Below are 27876 nucleotides of genomic sequence, written 5' to 3' on the forward strand. Positions count from 1 at the left end.
ATTTTCACCAAAAAAAAAAAAAAGGTTGAGAAGTTAGAGGGTTAATATGTTATGGGGTTGTTAACCAATGTCATAAAACAACATGTGTACTTCTGTTTCATGAGAAACTATTTGTTCTATAAGCCTTCACCTGAAGTACAATAAAATAAAATAAAAATGCAGCCTCCCAGATCCCACTCCAGACCTACAAATCAGAATCTGCATGTTTAACAAGATGCCAGGATATTTGTAGTTTCAGTAAAAGCTGAGAAGCTTCACTGCTCTAGGCAAGAGTAAGGGCAGCTTCTTAGTGGGAACTCCCCACTGCTGTATGAAACGGCCGTGTCCCCTCTCCTCAGCATACCAGGCGGCTTTATCCTTGGGCCAGGATCCATCCAATGACTGTAACGACAACCAGCGAGAGGTCCGCATCGTGGCCCAGCGGCGGGGGCAGAATGAGCCGGTGCTGGGAGTGGATTACCGCCAGCGCAAGATCACCATCCAGAACCGTGAGTGCAAAAGAGGCAGCAGGGGAACTGGAGGTGGGAGGGAGATGCAGGCGCCAGGCCCGGCAGGCTGCGTCAGCATGGGTACTTCCCTTTTTTCTGCTGCCTGATGGTCTACTTGGTCACTGTCATTGTTTAAGGAAAGTGCCAGATTCATTGAATGTTCTGTGCCATCTGAAGTGATTACCCCGGAAGTTAGTCTGTGGACCAGGGGATGTCCTACAGTTTTGGCTAAAGGTCTGGGAGTGGGTGGTTTCCCACTGAGATTTGCTTCCTAGAGATTCAGGGCTAAGACGTGGATCAGGCTCCTCTGATTCCTTGCACGATTGCTCTCAGGGCCTGCTCAAACCACAGGCCCCTTGAGTTCCCCTCTGGTCACTCCTGTTGTCCGTATCCAGGAAAATAGGGACTGTGAAGATGTCCACCTCGAGTCCACTTCTTTACTCTCCAGGTGTACTCCCAAGGATGCAGGCTGATTCTGCTTTCTCCAGAGCTGGCAGGATTAGCTGTAATCTGCCCTCTAAGGTTTAAAGTCTCTTTAATTAAACAAGTCTCTCTTCCAGATTCTGAAAGAGGAAGTCCTCATTGGTGATAGTCCCTGTTCTTCTGTTTTATTTTTCTAATTTTGACGAGGACCGTCCACTGCCTGCAATCCCAACAACCTTTGGACCAAACCTTGTATTTTTCTTACTCCCACAGGAAGGCAGTATTCCCCGTCAGTTTTTATTTCTGCCTCTAGGCTTCCTGAAGCCTTTGTTTGCTAACTCTTTAATGCCTGCGTTTGCATCATTTGAGATGACCCTGTCAAATCAGCTCTTAGGTCATTTAAAATATTAACAGATTATCACATCTCCATTACCCTGGCATCCCTAAAATACTCTATGTCCAATAAAAATTGAGGCAGACTTACCATACCCATTAATCTTTGAGGGGGGAATTACCCCCAAAGCACTTTCGCCATTCTTCCAAGTCTGGGGAAGCTTGTTTCTGGGAAAAGTAGTAGGTCTGGAAAACTGTGGGTAGGAAAAATATAGCAGGAATTGACGTAAAAGGAGAAGGAAACAGAAGTCAAAATTTGCTCCAGTGTTGCGTGACCTCCCATTTTTGTTTCATTTCCTTTTTGACAAACAAATAATAAAGAATTGCAGATCTGACTCCCAACTGAGCAGGAACAAGTCTTTAAGAATTTCAGGCTGTTTCCTAGGACATACTGTAATGTAGAAGGGGTAGACATCCCACTGAGACGTGGTGGCTGCCTCAATGCTGTGGACAGGGTTTTAAGCCCTTTCAGGGTAGAGAAGAGTCTTGTTCCTCTTCAAGTCTCCCCCGGTGCCTCACAGCACTGGACCCATAGAAGGTCTTTAATAAACATTTGTTGAATTTGCTATTTGGACATATATGCTATCGTGCATTTATCTTAATGGAGTTGCACAGCACTTGGTGTTCAAGAGAACTGAAATTCTTTCTTGGTTAACATTTACTCTTAAAATATTAACATTTCATCTTACTTATTCAAGCTCATCTTATCTGTCCCTTCAAGATCCAGAGGTATCTTCTCGTTTTAGGCTGGTAAGTGTCCAGGCTGCAGAGTTTTCTACCCAGTTTGAGGAGGACACAGCTAAATTTAACCTGTAGGTCAAGAGCTATATTTATTGAACCTCTTAGTGGTTAGGAGCACCAGCCTTGAGGCAGGAAGACATGGTTTTGAACCTACCTCTGCTATGCATTATCTGTATGTTATTAGGCCATAATATAGCTTCTTTCAATATTGGTTTCATCTGTAAATAAGGCTAATAATCATTTCCCCTGTATCTGTTAGGATCAAGTTTGGCTGTAAGTAAATAAAAGCCCAAAATATCAGTGGCTTAAACAATAAAGAAGTTTCTTTCTTTCTCATGTATAAATTCAAGGGTAGACAGCCCAGAACTAATGCAGTGGTTCTGTTCTAGTAGTCCTTAGAGACCCAGACTCCTTCCAGGTAACCAAGGATGTCATCGTCTTCCTCATGGCCCAAGATGGAAACCATCACATTTGGTTTCCAGATAGCAGAGTAGATGAAGAGACAAAAAAGAAAGAGCTACAGTATTCATAGACTGATTTTTAGAAGTTCCTGGGAGCCATCATGTAGTGCTTACATCCCATTGGTTAGAACTGAGTCACATGTCCATGTCTGTCTGTGAGAGAGGATAAGAAATATTGACTTTACAGGTAGTCCCTGAATTATGACATATTAGAGTTACAATGAACCACACTTACTGCCTGTTTGTATTCTGGTACATCGTATCGTTAGTAACATGCACTACATGCGATGTCGCAGCATGTAATCTCCTGATGTCGTGAATCTGTAAGTCTATATGTAATGTTTACAACCCCCAAAGACAAATAAAGATCGGATTTATAAAGCTACTGATAACAAAAGGCAATAATAATGAAAAATTTAAAAAAAAAATGAGGTGTTCAGCTTACATCAGAACTGATTTACAATGGAGTCATCGGAATGGAACCTGGCCGTAAGTTGAGGACTACCTGCATTCTGGATGGTCATGTACACGGCCAGAATTCTGTGACCATGGGAGAGGGGAGAATAGACACTGGGAGACAACTAGTTATCTCCACCTTACCCACTTAGAGAGCTGTGGTGAGAATTAAATGAGGCAACATATCCAAAATCCTTAGAACGTAACTGCAGGGCTCAATGAATGGTCGGTTCTACCATCAATATGCTGTTTGGAGAAAGAGGAGGGTCTCAAAGCAAGGAATCAAGACGGTTCTCTGAACTGTCAAGGGGCCCTTTAAGGATGTGAGAAGACAATGCTGCAGTCTTGAAGCTACCATGAGTCAGAAACCATTGCCTTCTGTTCTGAACACTGGCCCGTTCTTCCTCCTTCCTGTGCAGGAGCAGATCTTGTGATTAATGAAGTGATGTGGTGGGACCATGGAGTGTACTATTGCACCATTGAGGCACCGGGAGACACGTCAGGTGACCCAGATAAGGAGGTGAAGCTCATCGTCTTGCGTAAGTGCCGCTGGAATTTTCTATCCAGCCACCCCACTACTGTGATGCTTTTACGCAGAGGAAAAACAAAAACAAGCAAATTCAGGTAGTTGTTATTGGATTACCAGCCTCTGAAGCTCTCTTATCAAAACCAAGCTATTTTTTCTCCAGCATGTTGCTCAACCTTAACCCTGTAGGTTGACAGCTGTATTTATTGAGCCTCTAGAATGTTAGAACTGGAAGCATCTGCCTGAATATTTAGTTCAGCCCCTGCTTGGCTTCTTTCCTGCAGACTGGCTGACGGTGATCTTCATCGTTCTGGGAATCCTCCTCCTGCTGCTGCTGATTGGAGTGTGCTGGTGCCAGTGCTGCCCTCAGTATTGCTGCTGCCACGTCCGCTGTCCCTGCTGTCCTACCCGCTGCTGCTGCCCTGAGGAAGGTGCGAGGGGAGAGAGATGGAAGGGTTGGTGCCAGAGTCCCAAACAAACCAGCTTCACATGCCCGGATCAAAATCCTGCGTCCTTCGAGGTTCTTCTCCATGCTTTTCTCTCATCACAGGCTTGGAGGACTTTAGCCTCAGCCATGAAAATGATGCTTGGAGAAGCTGTAGGGTCACATGGAAGGTGGCTATCTGTCCACTTCCTAGGCTACCAGATGAGGCCTCTTTCAGTTCAGATACTTCTGCCTGCTGATGGCATTTCCGTGGTGGTCCTGGTATGGCTGGGCTCCAGTACTTGCTCCTAGAACTGACCTTGAGGTGGCTGGAAGGAACAATTTGAATGTAGCAGTGAGAGAGAAGGCACCTCCTTAGAGATGGCTCAAAAAGAACAGATCAGAGGACAACGGTGGTTGAGTGGTGGTTCTCAGACTTAAGCGCATGTCAGAACCACCTGGAGGACTTGTTAAACTTAATTGCTGGCCCCACCAACAAGGTTTCCGACTCAGTTGGTCCAGGGTGGGGCCTGAGGATTTGCATTTCTGCAAAGTTTCCAGGTGATGCTGCTGCTGCTGGTCTGGGGGAGTCACGTTTTGAGAACCTTGGCCGGCACAGTGGTTAAGAGCTCGGCTGCTAACCAAAAGGTCAGCAGTTCGAATCCACCAGCTGCTCCTTGGAAACTCTATGGGGCAGTTCTACTCTGTCCTATAGGGTCACTATGAGTCGGAATCGACTCGACGGCAATGGGTTTGGTCTGATTTGGTGTTAGAGGAAGGGAAGACGGAGCAGCAGATCTCACTTTTAATGTGATCTCTCTTTGGGCTGAAATTTGACAATGAAAACAAAATTGTGACATGTCTTAGGAAAGTTGGCTATTGAATGCAAAAGAATGAAAAACTAGTCTACAAAAATCTTGGTAAATAGATGAAGAAGTGGAATCAACTGCTCTAAATGGAAGTAGTTTTGGTTTTTTGTTTTCAAAAACATTTCCATTTCCTGATAACGTAAGTAAAGCCCTACACTGTAGAAAATTTGAGAAATACGGGAAAATGGAAAGGTTACTATGAGCACCCAGAATAACCGCTCTTATCGTTTTGGCCCATTTGAAAGAAAAATTTTAAAAGGAAAAATAAGGAATTATCTCTTAAGATAGAAACAGAATCTACAATGTCAAGAAGGCCATTGGTCTGGGTTTAGTTTCAGGCCTATGTTCTGAGGTCACTGTCTTACAAGAAAAGGGAACTAACTTTTATTGAATGTTTACTGTGTGTAGGCCCTTTACATATATTTCCACATTGAATTCTCACAATGACCCCAGAAGGCAGGTCATCCCTATTTAACAGATAATGAGCCTAAGGGTCAGAGAAGTTACACAGCTGGTAAGTAGCAGCAACAGTGCAGTGTTTTAACACTAGTTCATTTGACTTGTGAGTGTTTCTCACAAAACCAGGCCCTGTCACGATCTCTGTGTGTAGATCACTGTGGGATGGGCTGAGATATCAATGAACTCCTTAAAGAGACGGAAAATAGCAGAGAGCTCAATATTGGGCCGTGGGGCTCCTTACCTTTGAAGGGCCTCAGAGAGACGAGCCATGCAGAAGTCACTGTTGCTTGAGTAGTAATATTCAGAATGAAATGAGAAAAACCCTCCGAAATGCCATCTTAGAATCCCTAGGTTAGTGAGGCACTAAAAATAGACAGGACTGGGGACAAAGCTAGCATGCAAGAGGAAGACATCTACTGTCATGAAGCTGATAAAACACAGGCTCTGGAGAGAAATGGTTTCTGCTAAGTGGTTAGCATTCATTTAGAAGAGCTGGTAAAACAAAGAAATAAATGCCACAAACAAAGATCCCGGGATTTGATCAGATGAGGTCACTTTCAAAGTGAGTCACTACGGGCAGATGGTCCTGAGAAGTTTGGTGACAAGAGGAGATCGCACGGAGGGGGCAGGAGTTGTTAAGGAAAGCTCTTTTATGGGGGATTGTTTGATTTTTAAAATCAGAGACCCTTAAGCGTGTTTGTAGGCAAAGAACCAAGTCAGTAGACAATGAGTGAAGTATTAAGAAGTGGGGTCATCACTGAAGAGTGATGGAGCCAGTGGGAGTGACGTCAGACCCACAGTGAAAGGACTGGCTTTGGAACGGAAAGGAAACGGCAGCCTGACCTCTCTACAGAGAGAAAGTCATTAAAATGTGGAGGAGGATTAACGTATAAGGGAGAAAGCCGAGGGAGCGTCCATCAGCCTGTCTCAATTTCAGTAAACCAAAATTCTAGACCCAGAAGGGAGCTTTGAGAAGGATAGTCAGTGGTTCTTGAAATTCTCTGGCCATAGCCCACCTCCCCCAAGCTGTTCCCACTTTCCAGTGACAGTTAATGAAGGGCTATACATACATACCAGTTGCCGTCGAGCCAGGTCTGACTCAAGGAGACCCCATGTGTGTCAGAGTAGAACTTCACTCCATAGGGTTTTCAGTGGCTGATGTTTTGGAAGTAGATCACCAGGCCTTTCTTCTGAGGCACCTCTTGATGGACTCAAACCTCCAACCTTTTGATTAGCAGCCAAGCACGTTAACCATTTACACCACCCAGGGACTAAAGAACTATAGAAGGGGAAAAATGACACCAAATTTTAATAACTCTTGAGAATTCACTTCGTGCTAATAAACAAGCCATGATGGAACTTAGAGATGAAAGTTTTAAAATTTTACCTCATTTTTCCATGAGAACTGAAGAAACAGCTTTCATCCCTAGATCGTTACTGGTCTTCTTCCCCAGAGAATCCTCTAGACTCAGCCTGCAGTGGGCCACAGGCCACACTAAGAATCTTGGATCTACTCCAGCCCCCTCATAACTGAGGGAAGTGAAGCCCAGAGAGACTTTTGCACAATTACACAGCTGGTTAGTGGTGGGTCCTGACAAGACCCAGGTCTATTGACTCCATGTCGATGGCTAGTTCTTCTTCAAGATGATGTCATCAGCTGAAAGTTTATGGGGAGGGTAGACATGAGAAGTGGGGAAAGCTTTAACTGCTCTTGTAGAGGAAGGAAGGCAAAGTCAATAGAAGATCAATCGAGGATGGCCCTATTGGGAGGACCATTATTTGAGACAGGTGGCCTGAATGTTCAGTCAGCTCTGGCAGCCTAGGGCCAGGACTGGAGGAGGCGAGTGCTGGTGGTTCCCTAAGGCTGAGAAATGGCAAGAGTTCAAAGGCGCATGGGATTCTAGAAAGCTCCTGAAGAGATCACCGAAATGGCTGTTCTGTAAAGTTAGAGGGGACTGATAGTATGAGGAAAAGAGGAAGGGCTGAGTGATCAGGGGTCAAAAGGAGTGCAAAGGACAGGCTCTGTAAGAGTGGAAAGGAATGGTAAGGAATGGTAATCAGTTATGGGCAACTGCAGTTGGAGATCTTCATAGGGAACCAGTTCTGCATGGTGATGGGCACAGATGATGTGCCTACAGGGGAGGGGAGGGGAGGTGCAGGTCTCTGAGGAGTGTGAGAAGAGGTGTTGACGGTCATTTTTGTCACAAAGAGAAGGTCTTAAATAACATGCTCTGAGTCCTCATTTTCGTCAGAAATGAAGATGAATATGCCTTTGGTGGTTTAGTCTTAAATGTGTGCTTTTGTCTCCTCCTATAGGGACTTAATGGCAAAAGAAGTGATTTATTATAGCAATGAGAGCCACTGTCTCCTGGCTGTCGCATATTAGGCATTTCACGTGTTTTATCTCATTTAACCTCAACATCCTAGTGAAATAGGTATTATTATCCCCAGCTCACAGATGAGAAGACTGGGGCTCAGAGACTTAAAACTCACTCAAAGTCACACAGCTAATACATGCTGAGATTCAAGTTGAAGTCCATCTGACCCTCAAAGCCTGTATTTAAGAAGAGACCTATCCCCCAAGATCTATTTCTCAAAGTGTTGTTGAAAATCCTCAACAGTCAACTACAAGTTGACTTCCTGCATTAGAAATAGGGAGCTTGTTAAAAACACATATTTCTCACCTAGGATCAGACCTACTAAATGACAGTCTTTGGGAGTGGGACACTGGAATTTGTATTTTTAACAAGCTCATGAAAGGTGACTAAGGTAGACTTGTGGAGCCCTGGTGGCACAGTGGCTAAGAGTTCTGCTGCTAACCGAAAGGTCGGCAGTTCAAATCTACCAGCCACTCCTTGGAAAACCTATGGGGCAGTTCTCTGTCTTATAGGGTCGCTATGAGTCAGAATTGACTTGATGGCAATGTATTTGGTTTGGTTTTGGTAAGGCAAAGTTTACTCCATTGAGGTTCCAAGATGACTTATTGGAAGTCTTTTGAAGCTTTGTTATTATCTGTGTTTCTTATTTTTATTACCTGTCTGATTCCCCATTAGATAAGCAACAGAAGCCCTTAGATAGTCCAGACCTCTCCTTGGGGCTGTTTCAGGGGCAGGGGAGCAAAGAAGAAGCCTGGAGACTCTATTTCCAGTTGCCTCCCATCAGTGCTAGTGCATCAAGGAAGGGAGAGACCATAGGGAAAATGTTGTTGTAGCCAAGAAGGGAGCATGTGGGTTCATCCCCACAGTATTGGGGAAAATCCAGGGGAATGACAGGAAAGCTAATACAGGACCTGGAAGGGTATGCAGGGAGTTCTGTGCAAGGGGTCCTGTTTATGAAAAAATATCTACTGGGGAGCATGGAACAAGCCCAACTCTCCCTTTCCCCCCTACTGAATTGGGGGAGTAGGAGAAGGAAGTGACCAAAAGGGAAAATGGTACCTTCTAGAGGATTCCAGGATTTAGTTTAAAAGGGAAGAGTGGAGAATAGGGTTGTCCCAGTAGAATTAGTTGACCCCAGACCTTGAAGGCAGGGACTAGACTGGAAAGGGTTTTGAAAGAGAAGGAGCTGAGTTGAACAGAAATAAACTGAAGAGATACCCGTGGGGAGGGTTTTTTGCTTTCTCACAGAAATAAAGGAGTTGGGGACTTGGTATAGTAGGAAAAGCACAGGCTTGGGTGCCAGACAGATGCAGGTTCACAGACTGGCTCTGCCACTCACCATCTGGGAGACCTTGGGCTGGGAAAGTAACCTCTGAGCCCCAGCTTCATCTGACTCCCACATTAAGAGATGGCTCTGAAGATTAGTGAAACCCATTGCTGTTGAGTCAGTTTCAACTCATAGAGACCCTATGGCTCATAATGACCCTATAATTCATAGCGACCCTATAAGATAGAGTAGAACTGCCCCGTAGGGTTTCCAAGGCTGTAAATCTTTATCGAAGCAGGCCGCCACATCTTTCTTCCGCAGAACAGAGTGGCTGATGGGTTCAAACCACTGTGCCACCAGGGCTCCTGAGGATTAATTAGCATATGTAAACTGACCAGCACATATTAAGCAGAGCATTATTGATGGTGGCCAGTAGAGGGAGCAAGCAGGGAGGCATCTGTTAGCAGGAGGAAGAAGAAAATGCTGAACACGGGTACTGGTCTTCAAGGAGTCTGGAGTGCTCTGTTGGCGTGAAGGTATGACAGTTCTGTGAACTTTTGCAAGTTAGCATCTGATTTCCTCATGGATGAGCTGTGACCTTTTCTGGGGCACAGGGCTGGAGCTCCAGACATTTTTGGTGACTCTGCTGCAACCACTTCCTCTTGTGCTGAAGTCTGTTTCACACTTGGAGCCACTGGGGAGACCTCCAGATTCCCCTTTGCTGCTGCCTTAGCAAAACCCCCACCCTGTATAGCCGGGTCCAGAATGCCTGCCTTCCACCCTCTCCCACTGTGCCAGGAGGGAACCTCAGGCCCAGCTCTGCTGCTTTAGGGAGTGGGCTGGATGGCACCTAACAACAACAACAAGGGCTTGGGGGAGCCCTGGTGGTGCAGTGGTTGAGAGCTATGGCTGCTAACAAAAAGGTCGGCAGTTTGAATCCACCAGCTGCTCCTTGGAAACCCTATGGGGCAGTTCTACTCTGTCCTGTTGGGTGGCTATGAGTTGGAATCTACTCGACAGCAATGGCTTTGGTTTTTTGTTTTTTTTTGCTTTTGTTAAGGTCTTGGGGAAAGAGCCCTGGTTGCACAGTGGTTAAGTGCTAGGCTGCTAACCAAAAGGTCAGTTCAAACCCAATGGCTGCTCTGCAGGAGAAAGATGTGGCAGTCTGCGTCCATAAAGATTACAGCCTTGGAAACCCTGTGGGGCAGTTCTACTCTGTCCTATAGGGTCGCTAGGAGTGGAATCAACTAGATGGCAGTGGGTTTTAAAGGACTGGAGTGGGGAGGACCAAGGAGGTGAGAGTGCCAGGTTGTCAGGTACCCTTGTTCTCAACCTGAGGCGACAGCTTCCTGCATTTAAATGCACATTTCCTACATGCGTGGATAGGCAGAGACCTTGGGAGACACGTGGCACTCAGTCACCATGACCTTGAAATGGAAATTCATGAACAAAAACAACTAAATGCTGTTGTTTTTCATTCGCACTCACTTTTATTGAGTGGGTTATACACTTCAGGCCAGCTGTCTGTAAGGGGCCGCAGTGGCGTTGCTGGTGATACCTCATGATGCTTTTCCATAATCTACTCTTTGTCCTGAAAGGAAAAGGTATTTCCCTTCCCCCTTCCCACTCACCACTTAAGAGATTCCTTCTACTTAGGGAAAACCCCAACACCTAACCAAATAAGGCGAGAAGAGGAGTAAAAAGAATTCACCGGAATCCACTTTAGCTTCTTGTGTTCTCTCTCACCTTCTTCCCATAGGTTTTCTCCCACCCACGGCTGGGGTACAAGCTAGAAACACTCTGCAGTCCTCCCTTTACCAGTAATTCTGCCTACTGACCTTCAACATCTGCATCCTTCCCTTTTTTTCTTCCTCTCTGAGAGGCATCCCTGAGCATCTCTGGCAGGGCCCCCAAAAGCCCCCAGCCCCTGACTCACAGCTTTCTCTAAACCTTTGCATCTGTACTTTCTATTTCTGGCCTGTGGCAGAGATTTCATTGCTAGTATCCATGCAGCTACCAATACATTTTAGTTGACCTTGGGGATGGGTAGAATGGTGAAATGTTTTGAGGCTAGGAAGTCAAATTTTAATAATATACTTTCTTGGGGTGCAGGAGTTGCAGTTTTACCTAGGGAAGTTCTTCCAAGCTCCTTTCCAAAAGGACAGTTGATTTACTACTGCCTTAACTTCTTATCCTATGCTGTGTGTCGTACAAATGGTTAACGTGTTCAGCTGCTAACAAAAAAGTTGGAAGTTCGAATTCACCCAGAGGCACCTCAGAAGAAAGGCCTGGTGATCTGCTGTTAAAAAAAACTCAGCCATTGAAAACCCTATGGAGCACAGTTCTACTCTGACACACATGGGGTTGCCACGAGTCAGAAGCAACTCTGTGGCAACTGGTTTAAGACAGGTCATAATGGACTTGGAGGAGAGAAGCTGGTCTCTTGGCAAGGCTGCTAGTTGGAGAGAAGTGGGAGGTGTGGAGCTTGCCCTGGCTGAGGGTCTGCTTTTCTCCTTCTTCCCCTGCAGCCCTGGCCCGCCACCGCCACATGAAGCAGGCTCAGGCCCTAGTCCCTCAGATGATGGAAAAACCCCTGTACTGGGGGGCGGACAGGAGCTCCCAGGTTTCATCTTACCCAATGAACCCGCTGCTGCAGCGAGGTAAACCTTGCCAGAAAATTGAGGTGGGGAGGACAGAGGGCAAGGGCAGGAACATGGGCTGATGGAGACCTCTATGGCCAACATGGTGGATATTTTTGTGACTGATGGGAGGGGTGGATTCAAGCTAAATAAGGTGACATTTTAGTGCCTGATTCCTAGGAGTGTTGTTTTGGGCCAGCAGTCCTGCATGTTCTTATCCTTGTTTCCATTCAGACTTGTCTGTGCAGTCCAGCTTCCCACAGATGCCAATGACCCAGACTGCTGCTCAGCCCCCCATCGCCAATGGTGTCCTAGAGTATTTGGAGAAGGAGCTACGGAACCTTAACCTGGCTCAGCCTCCGCCCCCTGACCTCAAAGCCAGATCTGGCCATCCCTGCAGCATGCTGTCCTCGCTGGGCTCCGAGGTTGTGGAACGCAGAATCATCCACCTGCCCCCACTGGTCAGAGACCTGCCATCCTCACGGAGGACCAGCGACTCCTCCCACCAGCAGTGGCTCACTCAGGTTCCCTCCAGACCCTGGGATCTGAGGGAAGGGAGAAGGCAGCACCACTACTCTGATTTCCACCAGGAGCTCCAGGACCATTGGCCAAAGCCCTGGGCACCGGAGCGAAGGGAGCTGGACTACTCGAGGCGTGGGAGACACCGTGGCTCCAGGCTGAATGGCTCACCCATACCCTGGTCAGACAGGGACAGCTTCAGCGACGGCCTCAGCGACGGCCCCTCGTCCAGTGTGGCCCATTGGCGGTCCAGCCGCCCCCCTCCCAGGAGCCACCATGCAGAGAGGCCCCGCAGGCCCAGCCCCCGGGAGAGTGCCCAGAGGCACAGGAGACACAGGCCCCGGAGCTACTCTCCTCCTCTACCCTCAGGCCTCAGTCCTTGGAGCTCTGAGGAGGAGAAGGAGAGGCAACCCCGGAGCTGGGGAGCCCACCGCCGCCGCTCACACTCCCCAAACTGGCCCGAGGAGAAGCCACCCAGCTACCGCTCACTGGATGTCCTTCCAGGCAAGAATGGCAGTAAAAAAGGGAGTGCGGAGAGGCGCTCGGTGAGCCTGGGGCATCCTGCTGAGGGTTGGGCGTGGGCAGAAAGGACCTTCCATGGCTGACACAGGCCTCCTCGTACGGCACCACTGAGGGTACCTCCTCTCTGTTTTGCACAAACTGCCTGGTGGGCTTGGTGAGACAGCACTTGTTAGTACTAGTGAGTACAGGGTGCTAGTCAGTGCAGAGTACAGAGACAGGAATCAGTGCTTAAAGGGCCTCATCCTTGCTTTCACTTCACAGTCCTGTGCGGTAGTCAAGCAGGTCTCCATCTCACAGATGAGGATATGAGGCGGAGAGAGACTGGGCAGCTGGTGAGTAGTGGAGCCAGGAATTGAACACAGGCCTTTATGGCTAAGGCTCCAAATGATGGTGGTTCTTTAACGTTGCCACTTTGCAAAGTTGTGCTGCCGTTGCTCAGAAACATTCATGAACTGCCTTTAGAGCCAACTTACAAGCTACCCACAAAAGTCTATTGCTCTATTTGACTAAAATCCTATTCTCGTTGCCTGTTTGAGGTAGTCAAAGGGATATGCAGCAGGCTCTGAGGGAAGTTTCCAGAGTAGAGAAGTATTATAGGAACAAGACGTTTAATCTCCCACGGGCTTGGAAGGATACAACTCTCATTTGGAAGTACAAGCTCCGCTGTGGTTTGTTTAAAAACCAGTCACATGAAGGGTGTTTGCAAAGGAGTGGGCACCTCAGGAGAGGCACAGCGCTGCTACTCTGCAGGGGCAGAATCTAGGTGAGGAGTGACTGGTGGAGTAGAGTAGCCAAGGCCAGCGGATATTTCTGGAACAATCGATAGCAATTGTATTTTATTCTCACAGATGCCCCACGAGGGAGACAAAGACCAATAACATGAAAACAGCCATCCCTTGCTAAGTGGTTCTGAGCTATGGACTTCTTACCTTATTTAATCCTCACAACAATAACCCTGTGAGATTTATAGTATTTTCCTCATTTTACAGATAATGCTGTTTCTTCCATGTTACCAGTAAGAAAATTAGTCTGAAAGACAACCCAGAACCTGGGCAACAACTGTTTACTCATATAGTGACTAAACCAGGTCTTCAGTCACGGTTTAGTCAGTTATTTTCGTTCTAACAACAACAGCAAAACGTAATTTACAAGTTAGTTTTTGGCCTAAAATCCAAATCCTATTTCAGTTATTCTCTGTAAGTTAAATTATGGGGCTCCTTGAGAGAGAAGGGTAAGAGGGAGGCAGGAAGAGGCCTTTTTTTCACACCAATATCTTAGTCATTGGGGTAAACTCTTTCTAACCGTTATTTCATTTAATCCTCACAACAACCCCGTGAGGCTCAGAAATGTTAAGTAACATGCCCAAAGTCACACAGCCAATAGGGAGTAAAGCCAGAACTTGAACGTAGCGCTTTTACACTCAGGTCTGTGCCCTTTTCAGTAACTCCTAGAGAGAAAAGACTTTATTTCTTTCTCATTTTCTGGAAATATCACAGCTTTCTTTATCATCAGGGAGCCACACCAATAATTCTACCAAAAGCAAAACAAAATTTGCCTCCTGATAGGCAAAGATTTTGTTCAAGATAATTTTAAAAGCCTTCATAGTGTTAGGTCTCTGAGTGATATCTCTCGAAGAGTTATCACATTTGCGTTTCCACTCAGATTCTGACAGTGCCCTGAGGCCTCAGGCTGAAGCTTCATTTGGCAGATTGGTTGGTTTGAAAGACACAGTGTTTTGTTCCTTTCGTTTGGAACTTGGAATTTGACTGCTCTCTTCCCTCCTATCTTGGGTGGGGCTGGATGCTTCCCACATTTGTTACATTCTTGGCCTCTGAAGTCCTTCAGGCTTGCAGGTTAAATTTAAAACTTATAATACAATTGCGCCACTAGATGGTGACCTTTGATTGTGTATAACTTGGAGTTTCTGTTTAAGTTGATAAGATGCATCACTGTTCTTAAATGAAGCTTTTAGCAATTACAGTTTCACCAAAATTTTTACAGAAAATTTATTAAAAATACTAAGTTTTCAGAGTAATATCAAACAAAAAGCTTGACTCACATGGAACTTTCTCTTCAAGGGTAATGTTTTGCAAGTAGGTACAAACACACAAGGACTTTTTCATGCCAATGATCTTGTAGGAACCCAGAACAGGTGAGAAACATTCTCTGCACCCATGAGAAAATGGAAGTTATGTGGAGGGCTCACCCACCCGACTCCGGAACTGAGATCTTCTCACTTCAGTTCTGGTGGTCTCTTCACTCCCCCAAAGCCGCAATCACAGAAACACAGGAAGCAATAACTTCACGTTTTTAACTCCAGTGGTTATAGACTGAGTGGCCTCTGCATTCCTGGCCTCCTTTGACTAAATTATGTTTCTTTCCAATCTGGCCCTAGCTCCCCAAGGCATTTCTGGTTTGTTCCAAACTTGACCTATGCACACCTGTTCTGACTGCATTCTGACTGCATCCCCAAGCTAAACTCAGGTTTTCTGTAGAGAATCCCAGGTGTTTTTTTTTTTTTTTTATTGCCGTCGTTGTTTTCTCTTTCCTTAACTTTTTGATTTAATTTAAAAAAAATGAGATCAGAATTTTTACTCTGCTTTCAATAAAATGTCTAGTCCTTGATCATGTCTAGATGTTCCTTTAGCAAGCCCTGGACAAGTACTTTTTACCACATGTCATTACTTACCTTCGCATCGTAAAGCATTCATCCACAATATCTTGATTACCTAGTCCCTGAAGCTCACTTTGCTGATAAACTGGAAACACATAGATTTTCTTTTTTATAGCAACATGAATGTACATACATATAAGGTGCACCACAGCTGGAGATATTCAACAAACACACACAATGAGCCTCCACAATACACTTGTTACATTCCTAGTCTGTGAAGTCCTTCAGGCTGGCAGGTAAACTTATAACTTACATAGTTGGAGAACTATCAGAAGTGTAAACCATAGTCTGTGCCCTCTTGAAGCAAATGTTTGCACAGAAATCAAGTGGAATAACTTCTGAAGAAAGGTCACTGAGTTTGATCAGGAAGAAATAGTGATCTTTGAAAAAGAACCTCAGAGAAATACTAAGGGGTGAACGTCAACGTTTTCGTAAAGCATTGGGAAGGGATGGTTCAGGAGAATATACATGGTGAGGAAGAGGAGGACCGGGCCATAGCTTCATGAATGGGAGGCAAAGAAATGGGCTGATTGGTGGAACCCAGCATCTTTGTTTTCAGTCTAAGAGAGGATTTAAATGTTGAAAAATAAAGCGGCAGAGTGAAGGAGACTGTAAGACATTTTCAGAAATTAAAGGTATTTGAGGGAAGTCTCAGGGAGCTAGAAAGGAAGGGGAACCTAAGCCTCTGGGAGAGACTGGCTTCACATTAAGAGTCCAGGAATATTTTTTAGATTCAGGTTTGTTGTCCCAGCAACCACACTCACCCAGGATTTGCACCTAAATCAAGCCCACCTGTGTATTGTATGCATAGACAATAACACTCCCCCTCAGTTGACTGGCTCTTTTTTTTCTTTTTTTTTTTTTGCATTTTATCCGGCAGGAGAGAGACAGCTCCCATAGTGGAAGGAGTGTGGTCATTTAGCCCCCAGGAGCGGCTACGTCTCAACTCCCGCATGTCATCAGCGTCACCAAGATTTCCTGCTGACTTGAGAAGGTCACTGCAAGTCTGTGCCAGTTTCGCTTTAGATTCTGAGAATCAAATAGAAGAATTAAAACGAAAAGAATTTGAGAAATTAATGACTAGTTTTAGCTTTGATTCATGCTTGCTGCATGTTTATATAGTCTCTTACTTGTAATGGACTGTAACTGGGAGGTAATCTTTCGGAGCTTAGTAGCTTGAGTCTTCAACTAGTTCACACTGCTCAGGATGACAGCCATTCTCAAAGTGAGAACTCGGCAATCCTTCTGAAGAAATCAAACAAGTTTCAGGAGCAGTACATCTATGGAATGCTTTAGGGAAATATTCCATGGGAACTTGTCTCCCTCTAGTGCATATGTTGAGGGGTCCCCCACGTTAGGCGTGCACCCTGCTGCCTCCATGCTGGGTGCCGAGCACTCCTGAGTTTCCAGTTGGAGATGGCACAGGAAAGACCCCAGCCACGTGCTGTCTCGCGGGCTATTTATTGCAAGTGTAGAAAATCACAGGGAAGCATCTTTGCACCAGCTTATTCCTGTCCCTTGTTTCCCTCTTACTCTTTTTGCGTCTATCTAATTTATATTATATAGTATGTATCCATTGAAACCCCTTTAAATGCTTCTTGGGAACAGCACAGTATATAAGTAAATAAGAAAGAAGACATTCTGGATTGAGGATTCTGCCCCAGATAAACAACTGTTTTTCTACTTTGGCGCACTTGACTGTATTAAGCCTTTTTGCTAAAACTCAGAGCAGAGATAGGCCAACCTGGGTAGTTCTGGAACCATCTTTCTCCTGGTACCACTTAGTGTTTCAGAGTTAAGATTCCCAAGCAGACACATCCATGCCAGATCTTACCACTCAGAAAACCCCAAGAGGAGGGAGCTATGCCCTTCCTGTAATAAGCTCTTCCTATAATATGCTAATAGGTTCTACCAACCCCTCCCATTTTCCCTAGCCCCCTTGGTGACTTCATTAATCCATTTGTGCTCAGTGAAGAGACCCACTGTGAAAAGACTGGGAGGAGTTACCTGAAAGAGGTGTGTTTGTGTGTGTGTGTGTGTGATCCTCAATAGTATCCTTATATTTATGGCCCAAAGCTCAATTTAGATCCTGGTGTACTAGCACATCCATTTTTTTCCCATTTAATTTAATTACATTTGGAAAAATAGGTTAAATGCCTGCATTGGGCAAAGGTTTCTGTGAGATTTTTGATATCCATAAATACTGGGCTTAAATTAGCAAAACAGAAAAAGATTTTAACAATAATAAAATTTAGTAGCTGAGAGACAAGATGGTACAGACCTGTTTTTCCCTGCTCCTCCCCCATAAAGCACAGCTATAAACCCTGGAAATTGCACAAGAGACAACCAAAGGAGAATTCTGAAATGTGCTAAGAAGAAGATGAGCTAATTTGGGAACCCAGGATCAAACAAAGAGCACAGAGGCAAAAGAAGTCCACCAAGACCTGGTGTTTCCTGACTCTCCATCTAGCAACAGAAGGTAGCACAGGTAGCTCATTTTCCTATGCATTGATTGGGAGCCCCCTGGCGACATCAGGCAAGGGGGATCCATTGAGAGCTGTGCCAAAAACAAGCAACCAGAGGAAGCACTCTCCTTTCTTGCTGGGCCAGAGACTCCCCTTTTCCATGGAGAGATACTGAAGTAGGCATGAAAACCAGTAAGAGAGACGTGGGTGGCCCAGTCGAGGGAGGCTGTGGCCTACAGCTCTCCTCCCCTGCCCAGAGAGAGACACCAGGGGTGCCAGAGGATTCCACCAAACCCCTTACCACTGAGATATATTGTTACCCAAACCAAAGGAAAGAACCCATTGCTGTCGAGGCAATTCTGACTCAGAGACCCTTTAGGACAAAGTAGAACTGCGCCATAGGGTTTCCAAGGCTGTAAATCTTTATAGAAGCAGACTGCCACATTTTTCTCCTGTGGAGCAGTTGGTGCCAACCTTTCGGTTAGCAGCTGAGCACTTTAACCACTGCACCACCAGGGCTCCTTTTGGTGACCCAAACAGAGGAAATTCCTTCTGCCACCTTTAGCAGCAGTAACAGAGAAACCAGTGGGAGCCCCAGCACTCCAAGCAGACCAAAATAATACCACAATGGCTCTGGAAATTAAATTGCTGTTGGAACCAAGGCTCACAACAGTAGGCTAAGGCCAGTGTGCTAAACCTAAACAGTGACTCCCTGTAAAATAAAAGATTTAAATAGGACCCAGAGTCTCCTAATACACAAAATGTGCAGGATGCAATTAAAAAAAAAAAAAAAAAAAACCTGTCATACCAAGAATCAAGAAAATCACAACTTGAATGAGAAAAGGCAATCAACTGATGCCAACAATGAGATGAATCAGCTGTTGGAATTTACCTGGTACGAATTTTAAAGTAGCCGTCATAAAAATGCTTCAAGAATTAGTAACAAGTTCTCTTTAAAAAAATAGAAAATCTCAGGAAAGAAATAGAAGTTCTTTAAAAAAATGTAATTATAGAACTGAAAACTACAATATAAGAAATTAAAAACTTGGTGGCTGGGCTCAACAGTAGAGTGGAGATGGTGGGGGTTGGTATCAGTGAATCTGAGGACAGAACAATAGAATTCACCCGGTCTGAACAAATGAACAGAGCCTCAGAAACCTGTGGGACAATAACAAAATAGCATAGGAATGCTAGTTTTAATTTAAAAAAAGAAAGAAAGAAAAGAAAAACTATAACAGGAAAAAAAGGAAATTAAAGAGAAACTGAGGAATTACTAAACTTCAAATTTTTTATTACAAGAGATTTTTATTTATTTAAAGAGCCCTCCTAGATTATTAAAAAAGGAAACACTGAGCAGTTGAAGTCACTGTGCTCTAAAACCTCAGGCTTCAAATGGCCTTCTTGGTATAAAAATGAGAATGCTAGGACTCTCATACTTTCTCTAGTCTCTCTGCCCCTCACCTCCCAACTTAGTTTTGTTATCAAAGTAAACAAAGCTCCCAGTTATGTTTATTTTAGGAAATCTAAAACAAACTTTTAATCTTTAATCAAGGTTATTTTACATCTTCTTCAGATAGGATACAAAAAATCGTGATGGCCATCTTAAGAATCAAAAGCTCTTCTGATCTTTTATAATTCTATAGAATAAAAAGCTGTGTTTTTCCTGGACAGAATTCATGGAGTTCATTTTAAGTTTAGGAACATAAAGACACAATTTAGCCAAGCCTTTAGACTTTTTAAAATTCTCTCAAACATTTCACAATTTTTTTTTTTAAAATGTGCTTTAAGTGAAAGTTTACAGTTCAAGTTAGTTTCTCATACAAAAATTTACACACATTTTGTTATGTGACCCTAGTTGGTCTCCCTATACTGTGACAGCATACTCCTCCTTTCCACCCCGGATTTCCTATGTCCATTCAACCAGCTCCTGACCCTCTCTGACTTCTCATCTCACCTGTGGACAGGAGCTACCCATTTCATCTTATGTATCTACTTGAGCTAAGAAGCACACTCTTCACAAGTATCATTTTATGTCCCACAGTCCAGTCTAATCTTTATCTGAAGAGTTGGCCTTGGGAATGGTTTTAATTTTGGGCTAACAGAGTCTGGGGGCCATGTCTTCCAGGGTCCCTCCAGTCTCAGTCAAACCATTAATCTGGTCTTTTTTCTAGAATTTGAGTTCTGCGCCCCACTTTTCTCCTGCTCCGTCAGGGACTCTCTGTTGTGTTGCCTGTCAGGGCAGTCATTGGTGGTAGCTGGGCACACATTTCAGAATTATTGGTAAACGTAAAAGTTTACATTTCAGATGAGTATTAGTTTGACAGCACAAGAGTATTAATTTCTTTACCTTGATCAGCAAGAAAATACATCAGAGAAATTGTAGGTAAAGATAAAGCATAGTCAAGTTTTGTATAACTGGTGACCTCATTTGAACCTCATTTAAAGTTGAGGACATTGGTGGTTCAGTGGTAGAATTCTCAACTTCCATGCAGGAAACTTGAGTTTGATTTCCAGCCAATGCTCTTCATGCGCAGCCACCACCTATCTGTCAGTGGAGGTTTGCATGTTGTTATGATGCTGAACAGGTTTCGGTAGAGCCTCTAAACTAAGATGGACTAGGAAGAAAGGCCTGGTGATCTACTTCCAAAAATCAGCCAGTGAAAACTCTATTGATCACAACAGTCTGATCCACAATAGATCATGGAGATGGTGCAGGACTGGGCAGCATTTTTTTTCCATTGTGTATGGGGATGACAGGAGTAGGGGGCTGACTCAATGGCAGCTAACAACAACAACAAATAGCCCAGCCAAGTTGACACATAAAATTAATCATCATACCTGCTATGCTTCATTATTAGAATCCTGCCCCTTTTGTGTTTCTATAACTGAATATTGCATTAATTGGGGTTTGCCCAGTTTAGCTGACGTTTCTCTCTACTTATTATATTAATCTTAACAGAATAGATGATAACATTTATGGAGTGTCTATTACCCCCAATGCTTTCACATATTATTTTACTCTCAGAAACTGTCAGACGGGTCATTATCACTCTTTTACCCAAGTCTCAGACAGTTTCCCAGGACTAGAGAGACCAAATTAAAAAAAGGGGTGGGGGGAATGTGAGGGTGCAGAATCTAAGTGAGAAAGGTAAGGCAGAGGTTTGTCTACATTACAATACCTGTCTTTCTCTCAAGACACTAGAAAATTCTGAAGGTAAGTGGAAAGGACGAAGAAGACAAGAAAGAAGCCTCTGAAAAATGAAGCAGAGTTTTGGGCAGTTTTGATGTGCTCACATAACAAGGATTAGAGCTCATGATCAGCTGTAGAGATGGGGCTCTGATGGATGTCCCAGGCTGTCAGCAGAAACTCTTGAACGGTTATGTCCTAGAAGGGGAGTCAAACCAGTGTAGACCAATCCTTGCCAAAATTGCAACCCAAGGTGAATCAGCTTAATCTCTGATTAAATTAAGGTGACCAGTCCCCACTCTATTGATGGAGCAAAGGAAAAGTGAACCCTCTCAGGAGAAAAAAATAACATCCAAAGCATATACGATTTTAACATGTTAAGTCTAGAGTTTAATTAAAAATGACCAATCATGTCAAGAGATAGAACCAAAACCAATAAGAAACAAGGCAATAAAAACATGCACAGCTGTTCCAGATATTAACCTTATCAGGCAAGGGCTTTAAAATAGTTATGATGTGTTCAAGAAAACAGAGGAAAAGATGGATGAAAAGACAGATTGTTTCATCAGGAAATTGGAATGTATGAAAATAATCAAATGGAAATCCTTGACTTGAAAATAAAATAACTGAAGTTAAGAACTCAGTAGATGTGTTTAACAGTCGATTAGACACAGCAGAAGACGCTGAGTGAACTGGAATACAATTCAATATGAACTGTGTTGAGACTAACACACAGAGATGGGAAAGGATGAAAAAATATAGAAAAGAACTTAAGAAACATAAGGAATAGATTGAAAAATTCTAACTCACATGTAATTGGAGTCCCAGAAGAAGAAAAGAGAGAGAATGGTGCAAAACCAATATTTGAAGTGATAATGGCTGAAATTTTTCCAAAACTGATGAAAGACATCAAGCAACTTATTCATGAAGCCCTGAAAAAATCCAAGTAGGATTAATGTAAAGAAAACCATATCTTGGCACATCATAGTAACTCTAATAAAAGCCAAAGAAAAATATTTTTTAAAGCAGTCAGGGGAGGGGGGTATATTATAGAATTTTTAATTGATTTGGTACTGACTCTCTAACAGAAATAATGGAAGCCAGAATATAAGTAATGAGAGAAAATAACTATCAATCTGGAATTATAGGCTTGAAAAATACACACAGCAAAAATATCCTTCAAAAATGAAGGAGAAATAAAGATGTCAAACTAATAAAAACTGAGAGAATACATCTACAACAGAATTGCACTAAAAGGACTACTAAAGAGAGTTCTTCAGGCAGAAGGAAAATTATCCCAGACAAAAGCATGTAAATGCAGGAAGGAATGAAGGGTAACAGAAAGAGTAAATATATGGGTAAATGTAAATGAATATTGAGGGTATACAACAATAACACTATTGTCTTCTGGGGTCTAAAATAGATGTCAAATTAAAATTCATGAAAATAATAACACAAAAGCTAGAAGAGAGTAAATGGAGCTACAGTGTTCTAAAATTCAAGCATTGCAGGGAAGTAGTTAAATTAATCATATATATTTACTGGAAAAAATCTGGGGTATAGGTAGTAATCCCAAGGGTAGTCACTAAATGTAAAGTAAAAGAATATATAACAAAAAAAGCTAAAAGTGGGGGAAAATGGGACCAAACAGGTTTGATTAATCAAAACCAACCTGTTGCCATCAAGTCCATTCCGACTCATAGGGACCCTGTAACTGACAGGGTTAAACTATCGCCCTGCCTGGAATGTAACTGACAGTGTTAAACTGTTCCCCCTCCTCCCATCACACCCAGGCCTGTGAGTTCCTGATAAGGCATTTGTGTAACAGCTCAAGGTTGTCTTACTGCTTCTCTGCTCAAGGCTTCTGCACTACTCACCAAACTCCCCCTCCATTCGGACATGAGCAATAAGCCGCAAAGCTGTCCTTAGATAAACTTCATGCATCATACCCCCCCAAAAACACATGCGCACAGCTGCCATATTGCACCCCCACTGCACCCCCAAACATGTTACTTAGTTCCCAAAATTGCCTTCCTATTCCCAGAAAATTCTGAATTATGCATAAGTTCCCTATCCTGAACCTTATAACTGCCCTAGAATCCTCAACCTTGGTGAGCTTGATTTCAGAGTTAGTCTCCTTGCTTGACTGGCTTGCAATAAAGTCTACTTTGTCTTTCTCAAAGGCCTGGTGTCTCTCAATTGACTCGAGGGGTTGCACTGGGCAGGACCCACCCTCATCGGGTTACAACCCTACAGGACAAAGTAGAACTGCCCATAGTTTCCAAGGCTGTAAATCTTTACAGATGCAGACTGCAACCTCTTTCTCCTGCAGAGTGGATGGTGGGTTTGAACCGTTGACCTTTTGATTAGCAGCTAAGTGCTTAACTACTGCACCACCAGGGCTCCTTGATTAATCAAAAAGAAGGCAGAAAAAGAAAGAAAAAGGGATACAAAAGAGATTAGTTAAATAAATAATAAGGTGGTGGATTAAACCTAAATATATTAATCATTGTATTAAATGTAAATAGGCTAAATATTCCAACTGGAAGGGCAAGATAGTTAGACTGAATTAAAAAAAAAAACCTACATGGTATCTACAAGAGACATACCTTAAATATGAAACCACAGATAGATGGAATTAAAAGGATGGGAAAAGATAGCACATGCAAACATTAAGTAAAAGAAAACTAGTTTACTTATATTAATATTAGAAGAAGTAGACTTTAAGACAAGAAGAATTAGTAGAGATACAGAGGGATATGACATGATGATAAAAGGATCAATTCACCATAGATGATATAACAATTCTAAATCTATTTGTACCCACAACACAGGTTCAAAGTATATAAAGCAAAATTTGACAGCAGTAGATAAATCTACAATTATAGAAGGAGACATTTGCTCTAAGTGACATATATAGAACTTGGTACCTGACAATGACAGAATACATATTCTTTTTTGAGTGCAATAGCTACGAAAATTGACCTGGATCATATGCTGTATCACAAAACAAACCTCAAAAAACTTTAAAGGGTTGAAATCATTCAGAATATATTTTCTGACCACAGTAGACATAAGGTAGACATTAATAACAAAAAGATAACTTAGGATATATTCAAATGATTGGAAATTATGCAATACACTTCTAAATAACCCATAGGTCAAAGAAGAAATTACAAAGGAAATTGTTGTTGTTAGGTGCTGTCCAGTTGGTTCCAACTCATAGCAAGCCTATGTAGAACACAACAAAATACTGCCTGGTCCCGCGCCATCCTCACAATCCTTGTTATGCTTGAGCAGCCACTGTGTCAATCCATCTCATCAAGGGTCTTCTTCCTCTTTTTCACTGACCCTCTACTTTACCAAGCATACTGTCATTCTCCAGGGACTGGTCCCTCCTGATAACATGTCCAAAGTATGTGAGATGAAGTCTCGCCATCCTAGCTTCTAAGAGCATGCTGGCTGTATTTCTTCCAATACAGATTTGTTTGGTCTTCTGGCAATCCATAGTATATTCAATATTCTTCACCAACACCGTAATTCAAAGGTGTCGATTCTCCTTCAGTTTTCCTTATTCATTGTCCAGCTTTTGATGCATATGAGGCTACTGAAAATACCATGGCTTGGGTCAGGTGCATCTTATTCCTCAAAGTGACATCTTTGCTTTTTATCGCTTAAAAGAGGTCTTTTGCAGATTTGCCCAATGCAATACGTCATTTGATTTCTTGACTGCTGCTTCCATGGGCATTGATTGTGGATCCAAATGAAATCCTTGACAACTTTAATATTTTCTCCATCTATCATGATGTTGCTTATTGGTCCAGTTGTGAGGATTTTTGTTTTCTTTATGTTGAGGTGTAATCCATACTGAAGGCTGTAGTCTTTGATCTTCATCAGTAAGTGCTTCAAGTCCCCTTCGCTTTCAGCAAGTGTCTTAGTCATCTAGTGCTGCTATAACAGAAATACCACAAATGGATGGCTTTAACAAAGAGCAATTTGTTCTCTCACAGTCTAGCAGGCCAGAAGTCCAAATTCAGGGTGCCAGCTGTAGAAGAAGGCTTTCTCTCTCCATAGGTTCTGGGGGAATGTCCTTATCATCAATCTTTCCCTGGTCTAGGAGCTTCTCAGTGCAGGAACCCTGGGTCCAAAGGCTGCGCTCTACTCCCGGCATTGCTTTCTTGGTGGTATGAGGTCCTCCAGTCTCTCTGCTTACTTCTCTCTTTTATATCTCAAAAGAAATTAACTCAAGATACAACCTTATCTTGTAGATTGAGTCCTGCCTCATCAACATAATTGCCTCTAATCCTTCTCATTAACATCATAGAGGTAGGATTTACAACATATGGAAAAATCACATCAGATGACAGAATGGTGGACAATCACACAATACTAGGAATCATGGCAGAGCCAAGTTGACATACATTTCTGGGGGACACAATTCAATCCATGACTGCAAGCAAGGTTGTGTCATCTGCATATTGCAGGTTGTTAATGAATTTTCCTCCAATCTTGATGCTTCATTCTTCTTCATATAGTCCAGCTTCTCGGATTGTTTGCTCAGCATACAGATTGAACAAGTATGGTATAAGAATACAGTCCTGATGCATGCCTTTCCTGATTTTAAACCACGCGATATCAATTTGTTGATAGATTGAATACCTAAGTTTCTAATTTGGAAAATGGATAGACGGTGTTGAATTTTTAACCCTATAGTCTTTTGACTTTCTTCTATAGTGCCAGATAGTACTGAAACAGGAATACAAGTGATGGATAGATTTGCCCAGGAATAGGGATTGGAGAAAATGTCAGAAGGTCAAGAAGGCCAAAAATTCTGAGGGAATAACAAATGAATAGCTAAAATAATTGACCATGGGGCTCAGGCCAGTTTCAAGGTAAGTGAAGCTAGACTAGTATGTAGACTGAGAGATCTGAGATGACAATTGGAGATTACAATGAAAATGAACAGTGAGTTCAGTGGCGAGGGGGAGGAAAGGTTGTAAGGGACAGAAGTTTATGATTGCAGATTTCAAAAATGGAACTGTTGGAGGTAGTGTTTTTCAAGTGATACTAAAGTTTGAGATATAGTTTAGTCTGGGGATAATTGAGTTCCTCCAGACACAATGGAGGTTATTGGAATTAAAAAGGGATCAAAAATTATGAGCCCTGGGTTTTAGTGGTTTATAGCTATGGATGTGAAAGACTCTAAAAGTGATTGCAGAAGATAAAGCAGAACAAAATTGAAAATCAGATACAATGTTTCTGAAGAAAAATTCTGAAAACTGTGAAGTTATGAGTTTGTTGATGGCAGGATACATTTTTGTGTGTTTCATGGTATATAGCACATCAGGAACATAGCAAGTACTCAATATACATTTGTTGATTGATCTAAACTCCATTGCCTTTTGGTCCTCAGAAATTCTTCTTAGTGAGCCAGACACCAAGCTCTCCCACACCTGCTTGGTTTTCCAGAAAAGCCAGGTTCCAGAGCTTAGAAATACCTCTTAGAGGCTAATTTTTGAGATGGGTTGCATCCTGAGCCCTAGGCATACCTAGAGGCTCAACACTGACTTTTCTTCTTTCCTGAAGAGACGAGCCTTTAATGATTAGAGTCTTAAATGGTTAGAGTATTAAATGGCTTTAACCATCAGGTAAACTCTCAGTGACATTATAGAATTTCAGGCCTGGAAGTATTCCTCACTCCCAGTCTATTCCAAACAAGGGTGAGGGTATTTTTGTTCCTGTTTTTGTTTTAAATTTTTTTTTATTGTACTTTACATGAAGATTTACAGAACAAATAATTTCTCATTAAACAGTTAGTACGCATATTGTTTTATGACAATGGTTAACAACCCCACAGCATGTCAACACTGTCCCTTCTCAACCCTGGTTCCCTATTACCAGCTTTCCTCTCCCCTCCTGCCTTCTAGTCCTTGTCCCTGGACTGTTGTGCCCCATTGGTCTCATTTTGTTTTATGAGGCTGTCTAATCTTTGGCTGAAGGGTGAACCTCGGGAGTGACTTCATTACTGAGCTAAAAGGGTGTCCGGGGGCCATACTCTCAGGGTTTCTCCAGTCTCTGTCAGGCCAGTAAGTCTGGTCTTTTTTTGTGAGTTAGAATTTTATTCTACATTTTTCTCCAGCTCTGTCCAGGACTGTGGGGGTATTTTTGATTTCTCACACAGGAAGAAGCAAGACAAGGCATTCATACACTATCCATCTGGGTAGAACATTCTGCTGAATGCTGCAAGATATGGTCAATAACCTACTAGATATTAAAAATTTCCCTCCTTATTGTAGAATTGTAACTTGACGGTAACTTTGTTTGTGCTCTTAAACATAACTATATTAAAAAGTAAATACCAGACCTTATAGCTTAACTATGTAGAACTGTAATTTGACAATAAGCTTACATCCTGATGTAGTTGCCAGAAACATCTAATGTTATGCTGCCTCAACAGAAGTGTATTGTTTGGAGACAGGCAGTTCCTAGCTCTTCTGGTTAGACCAATTCTGAAGTGTTGAATTTGGCTCCAGGCATCATAGAGTAAGAGGAATTCTGATCCACTGCTGCATTCCAGGCAAAGGCTATTTTTCAGAAACGGGAAACCAGGATGGTGAAAGGACTAAACTATGCCCTATGAGGAACCATTAAAGAAACTGAGACTCTTTAGCTTGGTGAATACTTCATGATTAGGGAGGAGACATGAAAGCTCTCCCCAAACAGGTAAAAAGCTGCCACATGAAAGTGGGGGCTATGCTTAGTCTTGTTATAAGGATAGAGAGGAAAGAATCAATGGTGAGAGGTTTGAGAAAAAACTTTTAGTTCAGCATGAGGAAAAACTGCCTAAGAGTTTTTCCCAAACCAGTGCTCTTCAGAACACTGTACCACGTTGGATTAAACAAAGTGTCGTGTGTCTTCACTACAGCCTTTCTTAGGGCCTTTAACATGCAAATGATAAGGGAAGGCTATAGTATGCCTTATTCCC

The 27876-nt window shown here is 43.1% G+C and overlaps 1 protein-coding gene and 1 long non-coding RNA gene across 3 annotated transcripts in view; both read left to right on the forward strand.

Annotated features, from left to right (window-relative positions):
- ILDR1 (immunoglobulin like domain containing receptor 1) overlaps positions 1–16167 on the forward strand; it is a 37652-nt gene extending 21485 nt beyond the window's left edge. Inside the window, exons 3-8 of one of the 2 annotated variants that reach the window (XM_004373634.1) lie at positions 339–488; positions 3382–3501; positions 3773–3919; positions 11414–11545; positions 11759–12588; positions 16120–16167. In XM_004373634.1, coding sequence (XP_004373691.1) covers positions 339–488; positions 3382–3501; positions 3773–3919; positions 11414–11545; positions 11759–12588; positions 16120–16161 — 1421 coding nt within the window. In that variant the 3' untranslated portion in view covers positions 16162–16167. The remainder of the gene's footprint in view (positions 1–338; positions 489–3381; positions 3502–3772; positions 3920–11413; positions 11546–11758; positions 12589–16119) is intronic. The other variant, XM_004373635.1, reaches the window with a different exon arrangement.
- Positions 16168–16182: 15 nt separating this feature from the next.
- On the forward strand, positions 16183–17565 carry LOC111820088 (uncharacterized). The gene is made up of 3 exons (XR_002823613.1): positions 16183–16233; positions 17174–17255; positions 17550–17565. It is a non-coding gene; the product is annotated as an uncharacterized LOC111820088 (long non-coding RNA).
- Positions 17566–27876: the final 10311 nt, after the last annotated feature.

Source organism: Trichechus manatus, unplaced genomic scaffold (assembly GCF_000243295.1).
Source record: "Trichechus manatus latirostris isolate Lorelei unplaced genomic scaffold, TriManLat1.0 scaffold00026, whole genome shotgun sequence".
Lineage (NCBI taxonomy): Eukaryota > Metazoa > Chordata > Mammalia > Sirenia > Trichechidae > Trichechus > Trichechus manatus.